Source organism: Marmota monax, unplaced genomic scaffold (assembly GCF_021218885.2).
Source record: "Marmota monax isolate L192 unplaced genomic scaffold, Marmota_monax_Labrador192_F-V1.1 WCK01_AAM20220418_F8-fsc00087, whole genome shotgun sequence".
Classification (NCBI taxonomy): Eukaryota; Metazoa; Chordata; class Mammalia; order Rodentia; family Sciuridae; genus Marmota; species Marmota monax.
In genome coordinates, this window is record NW_026693476.1 from 1,550,371 (window position 1) to 1,569,301 (window position 18,931).

The 18,931-nt window shown below is 35.9% G+C and overlaps 1 protein-coding gene and 1 long non-coding RNA gene across 3 annotated transcripts in view; one reads left to right on the forward strand and one right to left on the reverse strand.

The window, feature by feature from the left end:
* Positions 1–360: 360 nt before the first annotated feature.
* Positions 361–6,783, reverse strand: LOC124102030 (uncharacterized). The gene is made up of 3 exons (XR_006854775.2): positions 6,649–6,783; positions 2,171–2,334; positions 361–1,307 (listed from the first exon to the last, which is right to left on the reverse strand). It is a non-coding gene; the product is annotated as an uncharacterized LOC124102030 (long non-coding RNA).
* A 71-nt stretch (positions 6,784–6,854) lies between these two features.
* Spag17 (sperm associated antigen 17) overlaps positions 6,855–18,931 on the forward strand; it is a 212,105-nt gene continuing 200,028 nt past the window's right edge. For both annotated transcript variants that reach the window (XM_046458329.2, XM_058583589.1), the window contains exon 1: positions 6,855–6,994. In XM_046458329.2, the coding sequence (XP_046314285.1) occupies positions 6,908–6,994 (87 nt within the window). In that variant the 5' untranslated portion in view covers positions 6,855–6,907. The remainder of the gene's footprint in view (positions 6,995–18,931) is intronic.

Sequence of the window (18,931 nt, forward strand, 5' to 3'; positions counted from 1 at the left end):
AATATAATTTTTCAAGAAAATTCCTGCATATCAAACAATTTGAATGTAATTTTTTTAAAAGAAAATCTACTCTTAACGAGTAATTTGCTCCCAGAACAGTAAGAAAAATACCTACTTAGGTCCTGCATTTAAGTGAACACAGCTGCCACTTTTCAAAGACTTTGAAGTACACTTCTTCTACCTAAATCCAGCAAGTATTTTTCTCACCACACATTTCAGTAGCATTCAGGATTCCTGGCCAATCCTTCATCCTAGAAAGGCCCTCATCCTGTCTTTTGGCCTCAGTGACACAACCCTTTTGGCCACATAATCCCTCACAGGTCCACCTTCTTCATAGCCACACTCTCTTAAACACTCAGCCCCAGGTCCTGCTCCCCTGCTTGCACAGTGGTCTCCAGACAAACTCGTCCATACTCAGTATTGCTACATACGGTGTCTGCATGTGATTCACTCATGTCTACTCTTCTCTGAGTGCCAGGCCCACGCATCCAATTGTCTACTTGACATGGATTGATTTCTCAAGGATATACAAGCTAAACCTCTCTAAAACCAAAGCCTCACCTGCCCACCCTCAGAAGCTTCTTCTAGTACTCCCATCCCTAAAATGGTAGCACCAATGAACCATGAAAAAACTATATTTAATCAGGTAAACTTATTTTCTTATAGGGAGATAAATGTGATATAAAATACCATATTTGGAGGGCAGAAGAAACCTAAGAAAGAACATCTGAAAGTTGTTGGATAGACAAATGAGTTTGTCATAGAGGATATATAATATTCCTTCATTTCCTAATGTCTGACTCCAAGTGTTTTCTATTTTCTCATATCATTTCCTTATATTCATAAGAGGATATAACACAATTTTATCCCACTGAATAATACTCCTTCTCATAAATGGAACACTACAGTATCCTATGCATAACTTTGACTGGGGTCCCTTCAAACCAGAATGTTTCATAAAGATTGGAAACCAGTAAAGGCAAAATTAACTCATGGAAATACGAATTGACATACATGACAAGATAGAGAAAGGTAATTATGCACAGTTTCATTTAATATTTGTAAAGTCGTTGGCAGAGACATTTCTCCAGAAGTCATTTGGACACCCTGCATTTTTTAGAATGTTGAGGGTCAGCCTGGGTAAGAGGAATAGAGAAGTTGAAAAGCCATCACATACAGTGCTATCAGTTCCTTGAAGCTCTACAATCAATCATCTTTCCTTTCCAAAGGATTGCTCCATAATCTAGCACAATGTGAAGTATAGTCTGTTAAGCAGAAATAGGTCACCTGAACCACAGATTGTGAACCTGAAACACAACAAGAAGAAAGTTTTATTTAACACAGCAAAAATTTATAAGTAACAGACATCTGATAAAACATTAAGAAATCAAACATTTAGCTAAGCACTTACAGAAATGACTTACCATGAGTTATGGATTTTGAAATGGTCCCCAAAGGATTAAGGGCAAATCCCTTTACTGAATATATTTAAAATTAGATTCAAAGAAAAACTTGAGTGAGAGAACACTAGAGTGAAAAATCCCACACTAACAAATATGAAACAGATGCATTTTAACTTTGTCTATTTTTAATATGTACAACTGTTATTTTTCTGATTCATTAAAAAATAGATATGGTATTCTAAACACTCTTGCCATAAATAACATAAAAATTAAATCAAAAACCCTTACCAATGGTGCTAGAGACTTATATAAAACGAAATTTAAATATAAAACTGTAAACTCCAAACACTGCTTTTATCACAGATATACAGAGTTCTTAGGGAAGTTCTTTAGAAAATGATCTATTCCCAAGCTCCCCACAACTCACTCGGGATTGTGAACTTCAAGCACTGCAGCTGATTTTAATTGCCATGATGATGCATAGGCAGAGACGTGATATCTGGAGTAACTGGCTTCTAAACAATGAGGGGCTTTAAAGATTAAAGTCAACACTTTAAATTGCACTCAAGACTGAATAGGAAGCTATTGCTGACCACTGGACGTAGGTGTAATATTCTCCATATGTTCTGGGCCTTGTAACTGAAAGACATCTAGCCCTCTGCATAACACACAATATAGACCCAAAGGCACAGCATTATAGTATGGTGCAATATTACTAGCTCTATATATGTTAGAAACACAAATTTCAGAATGTAAACAAGATATACCTATAGTGAAAATTGTTCTTGGAAATAGGATGCAAACTGGAGAGATCAGTAGATATCTATGAGGTCTTCTTAATCAAAAGCAAGCTGGTTGCTGCAGCTAAATGGATTTTGAATACCTGAAAGGCTAGTCCAGATGTGAATTGGTCCATAACTCCTGATGTTACCTGTTAACAGTGGAAATACAGGGTGCATCAATAGCTGGCTAGACCCTTTCATCTATGAGAAGGCACAACGTAGTTGACTTCCATTTGAGTAAGAGTTAACTGAACACTGTGACTAAAAGTGTAAAACTTGAATAACTTACTCAGTATTCTTAGCCCCCTAAAGAAACAGTGTATCCCTAAAGTAGACAGTCCTTGAGCTAAACATATTAAACGCAAAATCTTACTGGAAATACTAAATCAAATAAATCAGGGGTAACCCTGCCAATGAGAAAGAAAATTCTCCAAATAGTATAGTTTTGTTTTAGTCACTGACATATGGGAAAATTTATGTAGTAAAGTATATGCTTATAAAGTTTCAACTTATATTTAGTGGGGGAAACAATTTATTATACCAAAAAAAAGCATAAATGTATGACAGATGGTAATGCTTTTTTTCTGCTCTTGGCAAGGTCTCTTTTAGGCTGAATGACTTTTGCTTCTTAAAACTATGAACATTGTCATTCACACCTATTTTCTGAAATTAAACAGACCAATTCTATGATGAAATCCCCTATAAATTTGGTTACTATATAATGTCTTCCCACTTTTAAATCATAAATTATCTAGAATACCACTTTCCCTAGAATACTGAAAAGACCAAAACTGGAAAAAAAATGGTATTCTGTAATGAAACCTTTATTTTAAATTCCTTAAATCAATTTTGGAAAAACTTCTAAACTTAAATTTATTCTGGTAGGACTTTATAAAGGAAACCATAAAAGAGTATACTAGAAGTACATTCTTCCATCCAAAAATCTTTATTTGGGGCTTTTGAAATGTTCAATTCCTTTAAGTCACTGGAAAATTCTTTATACACACACACACACATATACATATATATGAATATATATGTATATATACATATATGCATACACACACACACACACACACACACACACACAATGGATTTTTCAGTTCATCTACTGAGAAATTGGCAAAGATTTTCCTAAGTGTATATGACATAAGAAGGCTTTAATGCAATCCAGTTGTTTAAAGTGAGAAATCAATTTACTGGATAAAGAAGTGAAGGAAAGTATTGTATAAGCAGTTGAAAGACAAGACAAAGGGTGAGATTGGAATTGAATGGGTAATACTTGATGTAATTTCCCAAGGCGCAGGAATGGAGGACAGGGTAGAGGAGATTTCTGTGAGATCCAAGAGTTTCAGTTGTTACCCCAATATCTGGGCAGTTAGAGGAAGAACAGGAACAACGTGAGGGAGATGCTTTTTAAAGGCCACGCCTTTACATAATTTTATTTATGTCCCATTGGCCAGAACTTAGTCACATGTACACATGTAATGATTAAAAAAAGGCTTAAGAATGCTTTCTAACTCTTACAGTAGGAAAAAGAAAAAAAATGTTTTCTGAAAAGCAGGACAGAATATTTATTGCCACAATAAATATCACAAACACTTTATTGCTGCCAAAGTCAGGGTTGGATAGCTGTCACTTGCAAGAAATAGCTAGTGACATTTTCTCTACAATTTTAAAGTAACATTTAATTTCACTCTTTTGTCCTTATTTCATTTTTTTCTCCTTTGTTTCTCTTTCTTATCTGCAACCTATTTTATTAATCATCTGCTACTGATTTGGCTTGACTGATTGCACAGAGTTTTATTCTGAAGTGTGCATTCACATTCAAGAAGAAAGAAAATTAGTAACATAGCATGCCATACATAAACATCTAGTTATACTTTTTAAAAAACATATTTTAAATGCCCACAATTTATTTATTGGCTTTCTAATACAAACCCAGGCCTTTTCCCCCCAAGCAGTTTAAAACAATGAATTATCAAAGAATTATCAAAGTTTAGAATGATGGAATCTATAATTCTCAGAGTTTTGGTACAAGATTCACCTTTATTTTAATCCATAATTCAAAAACAATCACCTTGTAATGCTGAGAAAATGTTAGTGTAGAATAAAATTCTGAAGAAAACACTATGAATATGAATCAGCGGCAGCCTCAGTGTTTGCTATGAACAAAGAGAAATCCTTTTCTGGAAGGTAACTCTGGCATCACCAGACCTCAGTCATTTTATTCTTATGGTAAGAAGAGAGGGTTTGTGGATATGAGCTGTGGCTAGGCTGCATAGATTTATTCCCTCTGAAAAGATAAATTATACATCTTGCAACAAGAAAGGAAAATTTGTATTTTTTTTTGGTAAATTGTGTGTGTGTGTGTGTGTGTGTGTGGTGTGAAAGACTATTTCTGAAAATTGTCCTTTTCTTCAGAATCCATATGAAAAAAATTTAGTAGGAGGGAAAAGTCTCCCTTCATTGGTTCAAATTATGAACAATAAATTAAAAGATGAACAACATCCTTAAGACTGCCCATCAAATGAAGTATGATTATAGTGACTGGATATCAATATTTTGTTATCCAGCTTTCCATCGTTATGACAAAATACCTCAGATAATCAGCTTATAAAGAGGAAAGGTCTATTTTGGCTCATGGTGTCAAAAGTTTCAGACCATGGCCACTTGACCCCATTCTATCTGGGGCTGTGGTGAGGCAGTACATGATTGGGGGAGCACATAGCAGCAAAGCTGCTGACTTCATGGCAGCTTGAAAGCAAAAAAAAAAAAAAGAAAGAAAGAAATAGCAAGGGGCCAGGTCCTACTATGCCCTGTCATAGTTTGTCCCCAGTAACCTAACTGCCTTTCACTAAGCCACACCTCTTAAAATGTTCCATCAACTCCCAATAGAAGTGTTGACTAGGGAGTCCATACCTTCAACACATGAGGCTTTGTAGGACATTAAAGACCAAACTACCCACCCTACCCACTGCAGTCCTCACAATTTCTTCATCAAAGAAAGCAATGAAAAGAGTCAGAGCACCTTTCCCCTGTGGAAGGTCACTTACCTGTCAGGTTGTATTGAATAAAGTTAAGCAGCAGGTAATAAGCATCATCCCTGGCCTACTACAATAGTAGAAGCATCTCACCTCTAGGCATAGGGTGGGACTGGAGGGAATAGCTAAGCACTGGTCAGCACTGCATTTTATATGGACTATAGTGATAGTAAAACAATTCTGAATTTTGATTGAGCTCTTCCTGAGGGTGTTCTCAAATTTGTTGCATTGAAAAAGAAAATTTAAGTACATTCAGTCTCAAAAACAGTGTATCTTCCATTTTGCCTGGCCTAAAACAGTGGTAGTAGAGAGATTAAGCATCCTGGATTTGGGATTCAGAAACTCCTGGATTCTAATTCTGGCACCATCAACCATCCTCTCTGGGACTGGAGATAGTGTTGTGAAGAGGAAAAAAAAATTGCAAATGTGAAAGTTGTCAGAATTAAAATAGAATCCCTTGTGCCAACCCTAAGAAAAAAAGTATATTAAGCCAGAGAAAATAAAGAAGAAAGAATTCTTTCACATGATCGTTTGATAGTAACTATCACAAAAGACATCCAGAACTTGCATAGAGGCCACTACAACCTTACACAAAAAGTATTTCCACAAGGACATCTACTGAGCAATTATCTGTTCAAACGCAGTTTTGATGTCACTCTTGTTATTAATCATTGTGGTCAAAGATTGTTGTTTGAAAATATCTGATATAATTCTCATTTTTGCCTGTAAAAACTTCCTTTTCCTCTTTTTGGAAATAAGCATAGGCTACTATGGTATACACATTCTCATTATGATGTTGTGCTAATTTCCATTGAAATGTTGCACATTCCCCAATAAATATGATTTCATAATTTTCTTTGGAGAATTTCTCTCACAGTTTTATTTAGGATGGCACTGGTGAGTGCTGGAGAATCATGAGTTGTGAGTATTATCATTATCATTATCATTCTGCCTAACCAGAATGCTTCAGGTATCCATGAATGTTGGATGCAAAAAGGGGGAAAAAAAAAAAAAGCTTCTATTTCTAATGGAAGTTTCAAGGAACTAGAGCTGTTTAGGGAGAGAAACTGATATAGGAAAAGTATTAATCCATCTACGACTAGATGAAAGAAAGAAGAGCGATGGGACTTGTTTAGTGAGGCCCTGGGAGGCAGAACTAAGATCTGAGCAGAGAGGGGCAGTCTGGGGAACATAAATTTGGCCTCATACAAAGAAGCATTCGGGGTTGAAGAATGGCAGGGGCTGCCTCCTGAGAGGGTCCGGTACCACTTTCTGGGCACCGCAGGCCTAGAAGATATATTGGTGGAGGAGTCCTGGTAGGAATTTTAGAAGTGATGAGTTTCCAGACAATGCCTCGGACCAGAGAGGGCTCCCAGAAGAAGCAGAAGGTCAAAGCCAGGAAAGGTTAAGTATCCTGACCAGCCGAGTCCAGCCGAGTCCGGTCCTCCATGGCGCAAAATCCTCAAATGCACCCTGGGGTCCTGGGAGTACCGCGGTCAAACTGCAGCGCGTGCGGAAACTCGGAAACTCCGTTGTCCCGGCGACGGAAGCGGTTAACCCGAGGACCCGGACAGGTTTGGGGGAGGGAACGGGGCGTGGCCTCGGTTACTAAGGCAGCGCGACGCTTGAGGGAGGGCCTGAGCCCAGTTTGGAGTCCAATGCTCCTCCAGGCCTCTGCATGGCACCCAAGAAAGACAAAGGGGGAACTGTGAACACCGTTTCTAAGCTGTGGGAACCCTTGCTGATAGCTGCACAGTTCAACCAGGTGAGCCCTGAGCGCTAATTGAAGTTCTCTCTGCCCCTAGCAAAGCCGGAAGCCCCGTCAGACCCCTGGCAGGCACCAACTTCGCCCTCCCCTCCAGACGCCACCGCTGCCCTCCCAAAGAAAACTGGGTCGTAGTCGGAACCCCTCTCTCGGGTCGTTTTCACTCAGTCAAGAGGGGGCAGGGAATTCCCGCCAGGCCAATCAGTGGGATTTCAAAGGGTGGTGACAGGTGCCTGCTGGGGAGGGCAGGAGGCACCGCTCTGACAACCTCAGGACCCTTTTCAATGGCATAGTCCAGAAGGCACTCCACAATTACGCTAGAATTGCACTCACAAACTCCTCGCTGCCTCTTGACAGGAATGTTGTCAAAATTATCTCTGGTTTGGCCCATAGTAGGACTTTAATTAATGCTGAGTGAAAAAAAGACATGGAGTGCAGGAGAGAGCAATATATACATAAAGTGAACCTTCTTACGGATAGGAAAGGATAACTGCCTTATGTAATGTCCTGATAACATTATATCAAAGCCTTGATGTGTTTTTGAAAGTGTAGGAGACCAGAGCAACAAGGCTCTTCGTCCATAGGTTGTCACAAACACACTGGGCAATATGCAACCCATCTGCCACATGACTTTGAGTTGCATGGGATCCCAGAACTGAATGGATCCCCTTACCCGCCTTTAGCCTGTGGGGAATCCAAGCTCTTGTCACTTGCCCCTGGAAAAAGCCACTTAAACAACTATATTGTTTCTAAGTCCAAGTAAACATCTGGAAAGAGAAACATTTCTGGAAATTCCAGCCTACCATTGTGAACTACTTTTTTAAATGAAAAGAAAAAAAAAAAACATTTTTTTTTCCATTTTATATGTGTTAACATGGTGCCTTAGAGAGTTTGTACTTTAAGGGAAAAAAATGGATCAAAAATCTTTTGTGTTGTTCTCATGAGAAAGTTTTACCTATTTATCTTACCTATCTTATTTATCTTACCTTATTTTCCACTTCGGTTGATTTTCTCTATGAACAGTAATTCTGTCTACTCTGGAAATTAGTCCTGATGAAGAATTTCATAAAAATAGTTATGATGTTAATGATGCAGATGTGACATCATGGAATTTGGGGTCATTTCTATGACTTTAGGAATAAAAGATGTGAACTCAGTAATCCCCAGTTACATTCTCAAATTCTCAAAAAATGTTTTTGAAAGCACTTTGTAAAAGCACCCTCTCTTTTGCTTTTATAAGTCAGAACTAGCCAAAATAACTTTTCTCCATTTTCTTTGAGATTATGTAGGCCAAGTTGGGCTTGGAGTGAACATTTCTGCTTGAATTATAAGCTGCTGAACAACGGAGTTTGATGGAGGTGCTGACACTGCATTAGCTTTAGAGTTGCAAATATGAAGCTATAATTTTCCTAGTTGAATGGAAAACCTAAAGGCACTATTTTTTTTTCTTATGGCTTGAAAACCTGAAATAATATTCAGTTTTCTTGATCCTACTCAAACAATATAATTTCAATAAATCTTGTGTACTAATAGAAAGAATTTGAACTCAAAGTAATATGTAGTTTTAACTACAAACAGTGAATTCACTTTTCTTCATTGGTTAATACATGTTTTGTAATTTCAAGAGGAAAACAATTGCCCTCTACTTCCTCCCATAATTTTTTGTCAGCTTGGTTTTGTGTCTGATTCATAAGGAAAATTCCCATATTAACCAACTGTCCAATGCTCTGTGTAAAAGACTCTGAATTTGGGTTAAAGATGACTGTGGATGCATAAATTCTTTTTTCATAGTGTTTAGCAAAGTGCTCTGCACATAGTAAGGGCTCAAAATGTTATTGTTTTAGCTCCTAGAGAATTTCTTTCCTTATAGTTACTCCTGAACAGGTACATGTGGTTGAGTGTGTGTGCTAGAGTGTGTGTTGTGAATATATGTGTGTACCTCCAGTCTTCATAAGCCAGATTTTAGAATTACCTCATTGGTGAATTCAACAAGTGCAGCTGCACTAGGCTTTAAAGAGAATAAATAAGTTCACAATGTTGTTACAGTGAATTTACCTTATATCACTATTTGGACTTCCCTTTAAGGCTAGAATAATTAGGAAATTTTTAGTACATTTTAGTTATTTCTAAAACATAAAATGATAGCAAATAATACAAGGCAGTCTACTAGTGAATATTAAGTGGTTAGACAGAGACTAGAGATTGAGAAAATGAATATGAACTTGGATTATAAGGAAATACTTTGCAAAAAAAACTTATCTTCAGCTGGGCCCTAAAATATAGGTAGAATTTTAACAGATTTTAACAGGTAGAATAAAGAGGGACAATTATTTTAGGTAAAGAGACAAATATGTGCCTTAAACAAATTTTGCTGATATCACTATGGTCTAAGATATTTTTAAGTCAATTCTGATTTATTTCTTCCAAACTTATCACATGGTAGATGATGCTGGGAGAAGAGCTTTGTTCATGACCCAATTTAAGAAAAATTTCCAGAATTTTTTAAACAACATAGTCATTCCTTTTAGGAGCTTACAGATGGTACAAAGCCTGTCTTTAAATAATGTCACATGGCTTCAAAGTGACTGGGGCTGTATGTTTCAATTGGAATTTTGTGCTATAATCAACACTTATGTGTAAATCCAAGGAAAAAAAAAGAAACCCTAGTATCAGTATTGAGAATATCCACAGACAAGGCATAAATCTTTCTTCTTTCCTTTCAGAAAGGATGTATTTTTTTGTCACCAAATGTATCTTTCAGAATACCAGGATTCCCTGGAAGTTTGCTTGAATTGGCTTATGTATCCCACCAGTAGAGTTTGTTTTGGGCTTTTGTTAATTTTAATCAATTATTTATTTCATATTTTCAGATTACTGAGGATAGTATTTCTTTTTATTTGCTCCTAAATTTAAGAAATATATAGCAAAACCACAAACTTACTTGTGAGACTAACTACTGATGTGGTCATTATTCCATCCCCTTACTGTGACCCACCATAGAAAACATTAAAGGCACAGAAAAAAAAAATTGTGGCAACCCATACACAATACATACCTTAACCCAGACAGACTCACTGTCCAATATTAATTGATTTCAGTTTGTAATGATGGTTTCAGGTCCCTGGTATCCAGCTTAAGTCACTAGACACCTTTATTGTCATTTGCCCAATGTTTATCAAGGTTTTATTCTTGATGAAGTCTTCAATAGAAATAGCTACATATTTTTAAGTATTTGAAAATATCTACTGCAATATATTGAAGTCTTTACTGTTAGACGGTTCTTGCACCCACTTCCACAGTTTTGTTCTTAATGTATGTTTTCCCCTTTCTAACTGAGTAATAATATTTGCAAATGTAAATTTATAGAGACTGAAAAACACAAAGTTCTATGATTTGTAATGGCACAGTTTTTCATATCTCTGGTTGTATATAAAGTATGTTGATGCCAATTCATGTCTTCATACATGTACTTTGGATAATGATGTCCATCACATTCCACCATCCTTGCTAATCCCCTGCTCCTCCCTTTCCCTCCCACCCCTCTGCCCTATCTGACATGGCAATTCTTACAGTCACTACAGCTCATTGATAACTCAATTAGCTTATTCTTCCCCATCATTTTGCCTCTAAGTCCTCTAACATTTTCTCACTCTAATTCTTCCTTTCTGATCTCATACCCCTTACTTCTACTCACCTTAAAATTACCTATTTCTGTTTGTCAAACCACTTCCATTTTCTTTTTTTAAAATATATCAAACATTCAGATACCTCTTATTCAAAGTCAATGCTTTATGTATTTGTTTAGAGTCGCTATTTCTCTGTCATGAGTGTTGAAGAGGCATGTGCTGGGTAATGAAAGCCAAAGTAGTCAATGAGATCACATCAAACTATAAAGCTTCTGCACAGTAAACAATTAACAGAGTGGAGAAACAACCCACAGAAAGGGAAAAAATATTTGCAAATCATGAAATGAATAAGTGAATAATATCCCGAATAAATGAACTACTCAGACTACTCAATAATAAGAAAAAAACCTATAAAAATTGGACAAAGGACTCATATAGACATTCCTCAAATGTCTAACATGCAAATGCTCAGTAGGTGTATTAAAAAAGCACAGAATTTCTAATTATCAGAAAAATACAAATTCAAACCACAATGATCAATCACCTCACCCCTGTTAGATAGACTGTTATCAAAAAGATTAAAGATAACTCATGTTAGGGAGAATGTGTAGACAAGAATATCTGTACAGTGTTGGTGACATTGTAAATTAATTCAGGCATTATGGAAAAGAGTATGAAGACCCCTAAAAAGAAAAAAAGAAAGCCAAAAATAGAGTTTACCATATGATTCGACTATTCCATTCAGAATATATATTCAAAGGATTTGAAATCAGTATATCAAAGAGATATCTGTGCTCTAGTGTTTACTGTATATGAATATACCACACAGAATTAACCAAGAAATTAATTTTTAAAAATAATAAAGATAGATAAATGTTAGATTAATAGAGGGAGGAGAACAGGGGGATGGGGGGAAGGGGAAGGAGAGGTACTAGGGTCTGAATTAAAACAAGATGTGTTCCAAGCTTTTAAAACTGTGTCCAAATGGATTCTACTTTCATGTATAACTAAAAAGAATCAACAAATAGTAAATTTCCACTTTCCTTTTTTTAAACTTTTCTTCCCTAAACACTGCTCATACATTCTTAATTCCCAGCTCAAAAACCGCCAGTAATCATTTATAACCACTTTTGACAAAGTTTAATCAGTCTGTACTCTTTTTTTTCATTTTTTAAATTAATTTTTTATTTATGTATGACAGCAGAATGCATTACAATTCTTATTATGCGTATAGAGTACAATTTTTCATATCTCTGTATACAAAGTATATTCACACCAATTTTTGTCTGCATACATGTACTTTGGATAATAATGTCCATCATATTCCACCATCATTTCTAACCCCATGCCCCCTTCCTTCCTCTCCCACCCCTCTGCCCTATCTAGTGTTCATCTATTCCTCCCATGCTCCCTCTCCCTCCTTATGCCACTATGAATCAGCCTCCTTGTATCAGAGAAAACATTTGGCATTTGGTTTTTTGGATTGGCTAACTTCACTTAGCTTTATCTTCTCTACTTCCATTTATTTACCTTCAAATGCCCTGATTTTATCCTCTTTTATTGCTGAGTAATATTCCATTGTGTATACATGCCACATTTTTTAAACCATTCATCTATTGAAGGGCATCTACTTTGGTTCCACAAATTAGCTATTGTGAATTGTTCTGCTATAAACATTGATGTGGCTGTGTCCCTGTAGTATGTTGTTTTTAAGTCCTTTGGGTATAGACTGAGGAGAGGGATAGCTGGGTCAAATGGTGGTTCCATTCCCAATTTTCCAAGAAATCTCCATACTGCTTTCCAAATTGGCTGCACCAATTTGCAGTCCCAACAGCAGTGTAGGAGTGTACCTTTTTCCCCACATCCTCACCAACACTTATTGTTGTTTGTATTCATAATTGCTGCCATTCTGACTGGGGTGAGATGAAATCTTAGAATAGTTTTGATTTGCATGTCTCTAATTGCTAGAAATGATAAACATTTTTTCATATATTTGTTGATGGATTGGATATCCCTCCCTAATCCATCTCCAGCTCCATCCAGTCATCAAATTGAATTGCTACAAACAAGGCAGCCCCCTTACTGCTGCATGAACACATAAATAAGGCAGTGCACAGCTGGAGAAAGCCCATCTCTGAGGCTAAACAGATATAGGCATTACCTCTTGATTCTCAGCTGCAGAATGTGTGACCTAGAGCAACTTTCTTGCCCTTTATGAGCCATGCGCTCCTTTTGTCAGATGGAGATAATAATATCTACCTCAAAGGCTTGCTGTGAATATAAGATGATACTTACTTTATTTCCTAAATATCTTGATAGCACAAGATCATTGAACATGCCTTCAGTAAATGGATTCCATTCTTCCCTCCTGCTTTCATTCACATTAGTCCACTTCCTGGACATGGACATCACCTTTCTGCTTCTTGTCTTATCTATTTGTTGAGACCTTTATAAACCATGTCTTTACAGTAAGCTTTCCTAACAACTCTAACCCAAATTTAACCCTCACTTTGGCTTTAGGGTCTATTACATAATTTAGTACTCAGTTACAAAATGCCTTGAATTATTTGCTATCATTTCATGTTTTGCAGAACATAGGCTGCTAGAAATCACATCTTAGACTCCTGATGTGTGCCCCACAATATCTAACATGATTTCAGGTACATGGTATGAATGTAAAGCCAAAGTGAGGGTTAAATTTGGGTTAGTGTTATTAGGAAAGCTTACCGTAAAGACATGGTTTATAAGGGTCTCAACAAATTCTAATTCTCTGATTTACCTTGAAATATGAAGGATGAGAAGGTTTATAAGACATGGTTTATAGGGTTTCAACAAATTCTAATTCTCTGATTTACCTTAAAATATGAAGGATGAGAAGGTAGTTTCTAAGATAAGAAGATAGAAAGCATCTGTATGAAAAGACCTTATAGCAGATATAAAATATTGTGAGCATGCTTTAAAAAGAACTATGCAGTGATTCTATTTCACTTCACAGAAGTATTTCAACTGTCAATCAGGAGGCATTCAAATTAAAGTTCTTTAACATTCAGTTTGCAGCCTCTCCTTTACTTGAGGAATAATATTTTTCTCTTATTAAATGTAGCTTAGTGACAATAGCTGAGTTGTGCACACTTGGAAAATAGTAATAAAGGCTCCTAGAGTCTTAGAACAAAGCTTATAATTCTTAAAAAGGTTTGGAAAGTGGATATGGGTTCAAGATAAGTATTGCTGAAATATTAATATCCCAGATCTCTTAAATAAACAAAGTTATTAAATATATAGATACCAGGATGATAATAAACTGAGTCTAACTAGGTTTTGAGGAGAAAATGTTCAGTCAAATTGAAGTGCTTAAATCCATATTAAGTGTACTTTATCAAAGAGGGAAATGCATTTTATTGGATAGAACCCTTGAGCAATTTTTGAGAGGCAGTGAAGGGTTTCTCAGCTTTTTTGATCTTAAACAGTAAGCTATTTCTCATGTAAATGTGTATTTAAGACTTACTGGAAATACTCATAATATGAGCTGAAGACTGATGTCTGGCAGCAAGCATATTTCTGAAATTGGGTTGGTTTTTATTACTATATTTTCTGAAATATGCTTTCATTGATATTTACAAAACAAATTGCCAGTTCACACAAAGGTTGTTTTAATAAAAGCCAATGCAAACAACTGAGTTGCTAGGAAGAATGTTAAGAGGGAAATGGACTTTTCATAACCTCACATTATAATTTCTCTTTTTGGACAAAAATGTATTATTTGAATGAGTTTGGAACTGAAGGGAATTAGTATGTCAAAATATCCACCTAGATGTTATATGTGATCATTTTTATTGCAAGTGAAAAATATTAAATATAAGTAAAATGTAAGTGTTGCCAATATGAGTTTGGCAACATCCTAGGAAAATGTTAGTTAAGAAACGGTGAATGTTGACCATGGTTCAGCTCTGGCCATAGAAACCATCGTTGGCTCCCACTTCCCACAGGATAAAATCCAAGGTGTTCTGCAAGCTTTCACAGCCCTGCTGCATGTGGCCTTTCTCTGCCCACGCATCTTTTATCTCCCTCGACTCCAGGCAAATGCTCTCTTGGGTATCCCCAGGTATATACAGACTACACCCATGTAATTTCTTGGCCTGATGAACTCCCTGCAATTCATTCAACCCTTTTTATTAAAATCCTCTCCTGTATTTCCAGAAAGCAGCTCAAGCCACACACCACTCTGGTCCTCACTGACTTTCCTCCTCTCACTAAACTACCTCGAGGATAGTTACCCTCGATTGTTACCTACTTTGAACTGTTGCCCAACGATTTCAGCATTCTTTCCTATATCTGCATCCTCTATGGCACCACACATGCCTGCAGGGTGGCAAGGTTAATTATTTCAAGTTTCCTCCTTCCTGGCTACAGTACCAAATAGAGATAAGCCTGTAGTGGTCCTCAACAGAGACCTATTTGATTTCATCATACTGGTTATGTTACTGTCTTAGCCTCCAGGACTGCCTTCACTTTTGATCTCTGGTATCAGTCTCAATCCATTGGTCATGGTAACAAGTTGAAGATTGAACTCCAAACTTTAGTTACTCCATCTATAAAACAGAGGTGGTGGTCATAGCTGTCTCTTGCAGTTATTAAAAACATTATTGTGAGGTCTCAATGGCATCCAGCACATAGTATCTGAAACTTCATACATCCAAATCCAAACTGGATGTCCCCTGCAATCTTGCTTTTTATCAAGTCTTCACTTTATTGAAAAATATTACCATTCACCAAGACAGTCACTACGGCCCAAAATCTTGCATGCGTTGTCTTTTCCTCCCTATCCACAGCCCATAATCAATTCTTCAGTTACTCCTGTTGGCTCTGCCTCTGAAATATGTCTAAAATCTACCTCTTGCTACCACTCCCACTGCTATGCCCTAATCCAGTCCACAGTCATTTCTTGTCTGAGCTACAAAATAACTCAGGAGATGTAGAACTTTGTTTCTTACTCCCATTCCTGCTGTCTTGGAGTCTAGTCTCCATATGTCAGTGGCAATGGTTCTTTTTTTAATTATTTTTTTTTACTTATTCTACTTAGTTGTACATGACAGCAGATGTACTTCAATTTATCGTACACAAATGGAGCACAACATTTCAATTCTCTGGTTGTACATTATGTAGAGATGCACCATTCATGCAATCATATTTGTACCTAGGGTCATGATGTCCATCTTATTCTACCATCTTTCCTACCCCAAAACCCCTCCCCCACCTTCCCCTTTTAATATTAAGACAGACTAAAATTCAAATGCTCCACCATGACCTAAAAGATTCCATGTTCCAGGCCTCTGCCAACCTCTCTGACCTCACCCTGTGTCTCCTATGAATCATCCACCCCCTCAGCCCTCTGAGCCACACTGGTCTTTTATTGTTGATACTCAAATCCATCAGAAATCATGTTGTCACCTTAAAGTTTTTGCTCTTGCAGTGCCTTCTGCTAGAAAAACCCTTCTTCAGATAGCCATGTGATTCACTTCCATAATTCTTTGAGTGTTGTGTTCAAATGTCAGCTTTACTGTTTGAACTATGCTCCACCCTCTATCCACATTCCCTGACTTGATTCCACACCTTCTAATTTACAGATATCTCATTATTCTCTGTGAATACAAGCTCCAGAAGAGCTAGGATTTATCTTGTTCATTAATATACTGCAGACACATAAAAGTGTCTCTGGCATATGGAGGAAGTCAGATATATTAATTGAATGAAGGAATAATAGATGCTTCAATAGGAGGAGCTCATAGTAGCAGTAGTACATTTATAAAGTGGTGGGAATATCAAAGTGTATTATGAAAGTGTGTGGGATACTCTTTTACCCAATATAAATATTTATAATTATCATTGTTCATGTGAGTGCCAAACATACACTTTACACTCAACATACGCAAAACTGAGTTAGTCTCCCTCACAAACCCCCTCCTTTGTGCTCTTCGATATGGGTACTGTCCTGTTCAATTTAAGTTAGAAATCATCTTTGAAGCGCCCCTTCCAATATCAAATTGTCAGCAATTCCTACTGCTTCTTCTGTTTCTGCACCTTTCTTTCCACCATTCATAATGTCTAACTAGCACCATAACAATAGCTTTCTCACTGGGCATGATGGTGCAGACCTGTAATCCCAGTGGCTTAGGAAGCTGAGGCAGGAGAATGGCAAGTTCAAAGCCAGCCTCAGCAACTTAGCAAAGCCCTGAGTAACTTAGCAAGAGTGTGTCTCAAAATAAAAAATAAAAAGGGCTGAAGATGTGGCTCTGTGGTTAAGCGCACTTGGTTCAATCCCAAGTACCAAAAAAAAAAAAAAAAATGCCTTTCTAACCTCTTCCCTTTCCTTTCCTTTATCCAGCAATAAAGATTTAAATATTTTAATAACTATCACAGTTATGTCAATTGACATATAAATTTAAAAATTTTAAATTAACATATATTCTCTAAACTATATATATCTTATTAAAATGCTTGCCATCTAATGACTCTAATACATATCATTCATCAAATTTTTCTTACGATTTCAAAATCATCTGTTGATTTTCAGAAACATTGGTACAGCTTTTGTCTAGAATGGCTTTTTCTTCCTAAATGATGCCTTTATCTGAGTATGATGTGACATGGTATCATCTCTAGGCTCTGGCCATCATTTTTGTTTTAAATGGATAGTAATTATTTATAGTAATTGGTAGTTCTCTGTACACAAAGATTTCTCCGGGTACCACCAGTATTGCTCATTATACTGAAAATTGTGCCAGATTTTGCTAAACTTTTAGTAATTATGTTGAATTTTCTAGCCCTCATAATACTGACATTTTATATATGTAACTTCTTTTATTGTCTTTATTTTCAGTTAAATCACAAAACTATTTCTTGAAATTCCATATTTAATTAACTGAAATTTTATAAGTTAATTTTAATTTTTCATAAAATATAATTTTATAATTTATAAATATTAGAATATGTAACTTATAGTTAATTTTATGAGTTTGTGATCACCTTACATTCACTTTGTTATAAAACATAATGTGATTAAAGTTTAGGACTGAATAAATTGAAAGAGGTTAATTCACTGTATATATTAATTTTGTCATCAGATAATAAACTCATTTCTGTAGAGTTTATTAGACAATCAAATAATGTTTCTCTTAGAATTGATATTTTGTCTTGTTTCAAATCATACTTTTTATCTCTCTGTTTTTTATATATCCTCTGCTTCTCTTTCACAGTTTGCTTGATTAATTTTATATGGGCAACAAATTTAATTTTCTTTCTTGTAAAACTAAACAAACTATTGACATTTCTGTTAGAAAATTTTATTAAGACCAAATCCCTGAAAGGATTTCAATTTCTAAATGCTTAGCAACACTCACTTTACAATTTGTTAGAAGGAGTACTCGGGGCTCAGCATGATTTCCACTTGGTATTTATAGTCATAATTCTACAGAATGCCCACAGGGGTCCTAAAAATTTTCTAATGTTCAATGTCCACCTCTCTTTAGGTGCATTATTTAATTATCTCTGGTGTTTACTTGATATATGGTGTTAAACAGAAAATTTATCAAAAAAAATTATATGGGGTTGCTGTATTTACATCTTTCATTTTGCCATCTAGATACATTGACTACATTAACTACAATAGAAACAAAACATTTTTCTAAAATTGAGAGCTTAAACACCAAAGCTTTCTCATGTATCCACATTGGCGCTGTTGTCATGTAAATATTTCTCATAGAAATTATTTTTCTTGGTCATCAATGTTACAGGTTGAAATATAAATGCTAATCTAACTCTACCAGATCAACAAAAAAATCATCTTCAGCATCTTGAATTTTGCATATTAGGCATTATTATAACACATTTATGTGAAATATTTAAAGCTTTATCAGTGGTGATTAAAATTTCACTGCTTTGATTCAATTTTTCAAAAAGGCTGCTTTCTCATTTCAGAAGATAAATGTTTGCCAAAATCAAGGCTATATAAATCTACATTGCCATGATATATCCATATGGATATTACTTCTCAAAGGTTTCTTAATGTTTCACGTCCAATAATGCTTACTTATATTTAATTTCATGATCGATTGTGTTGAAAGTTGTGGTGATATGTTTAAAAGTGTTTTTCATTTTATTGACACACTTTGATAAGTTATTTCAAATACTTTAATGAATAAAACTGATTTATGGTATTCTGTAAGCTTTCCTTTGTTAATGATTGCAAAATTTATTTATTAGAAACATGCCACTTGGATTTTTTTAAAAAGTGTTTTGACTATTCAACTTTTAA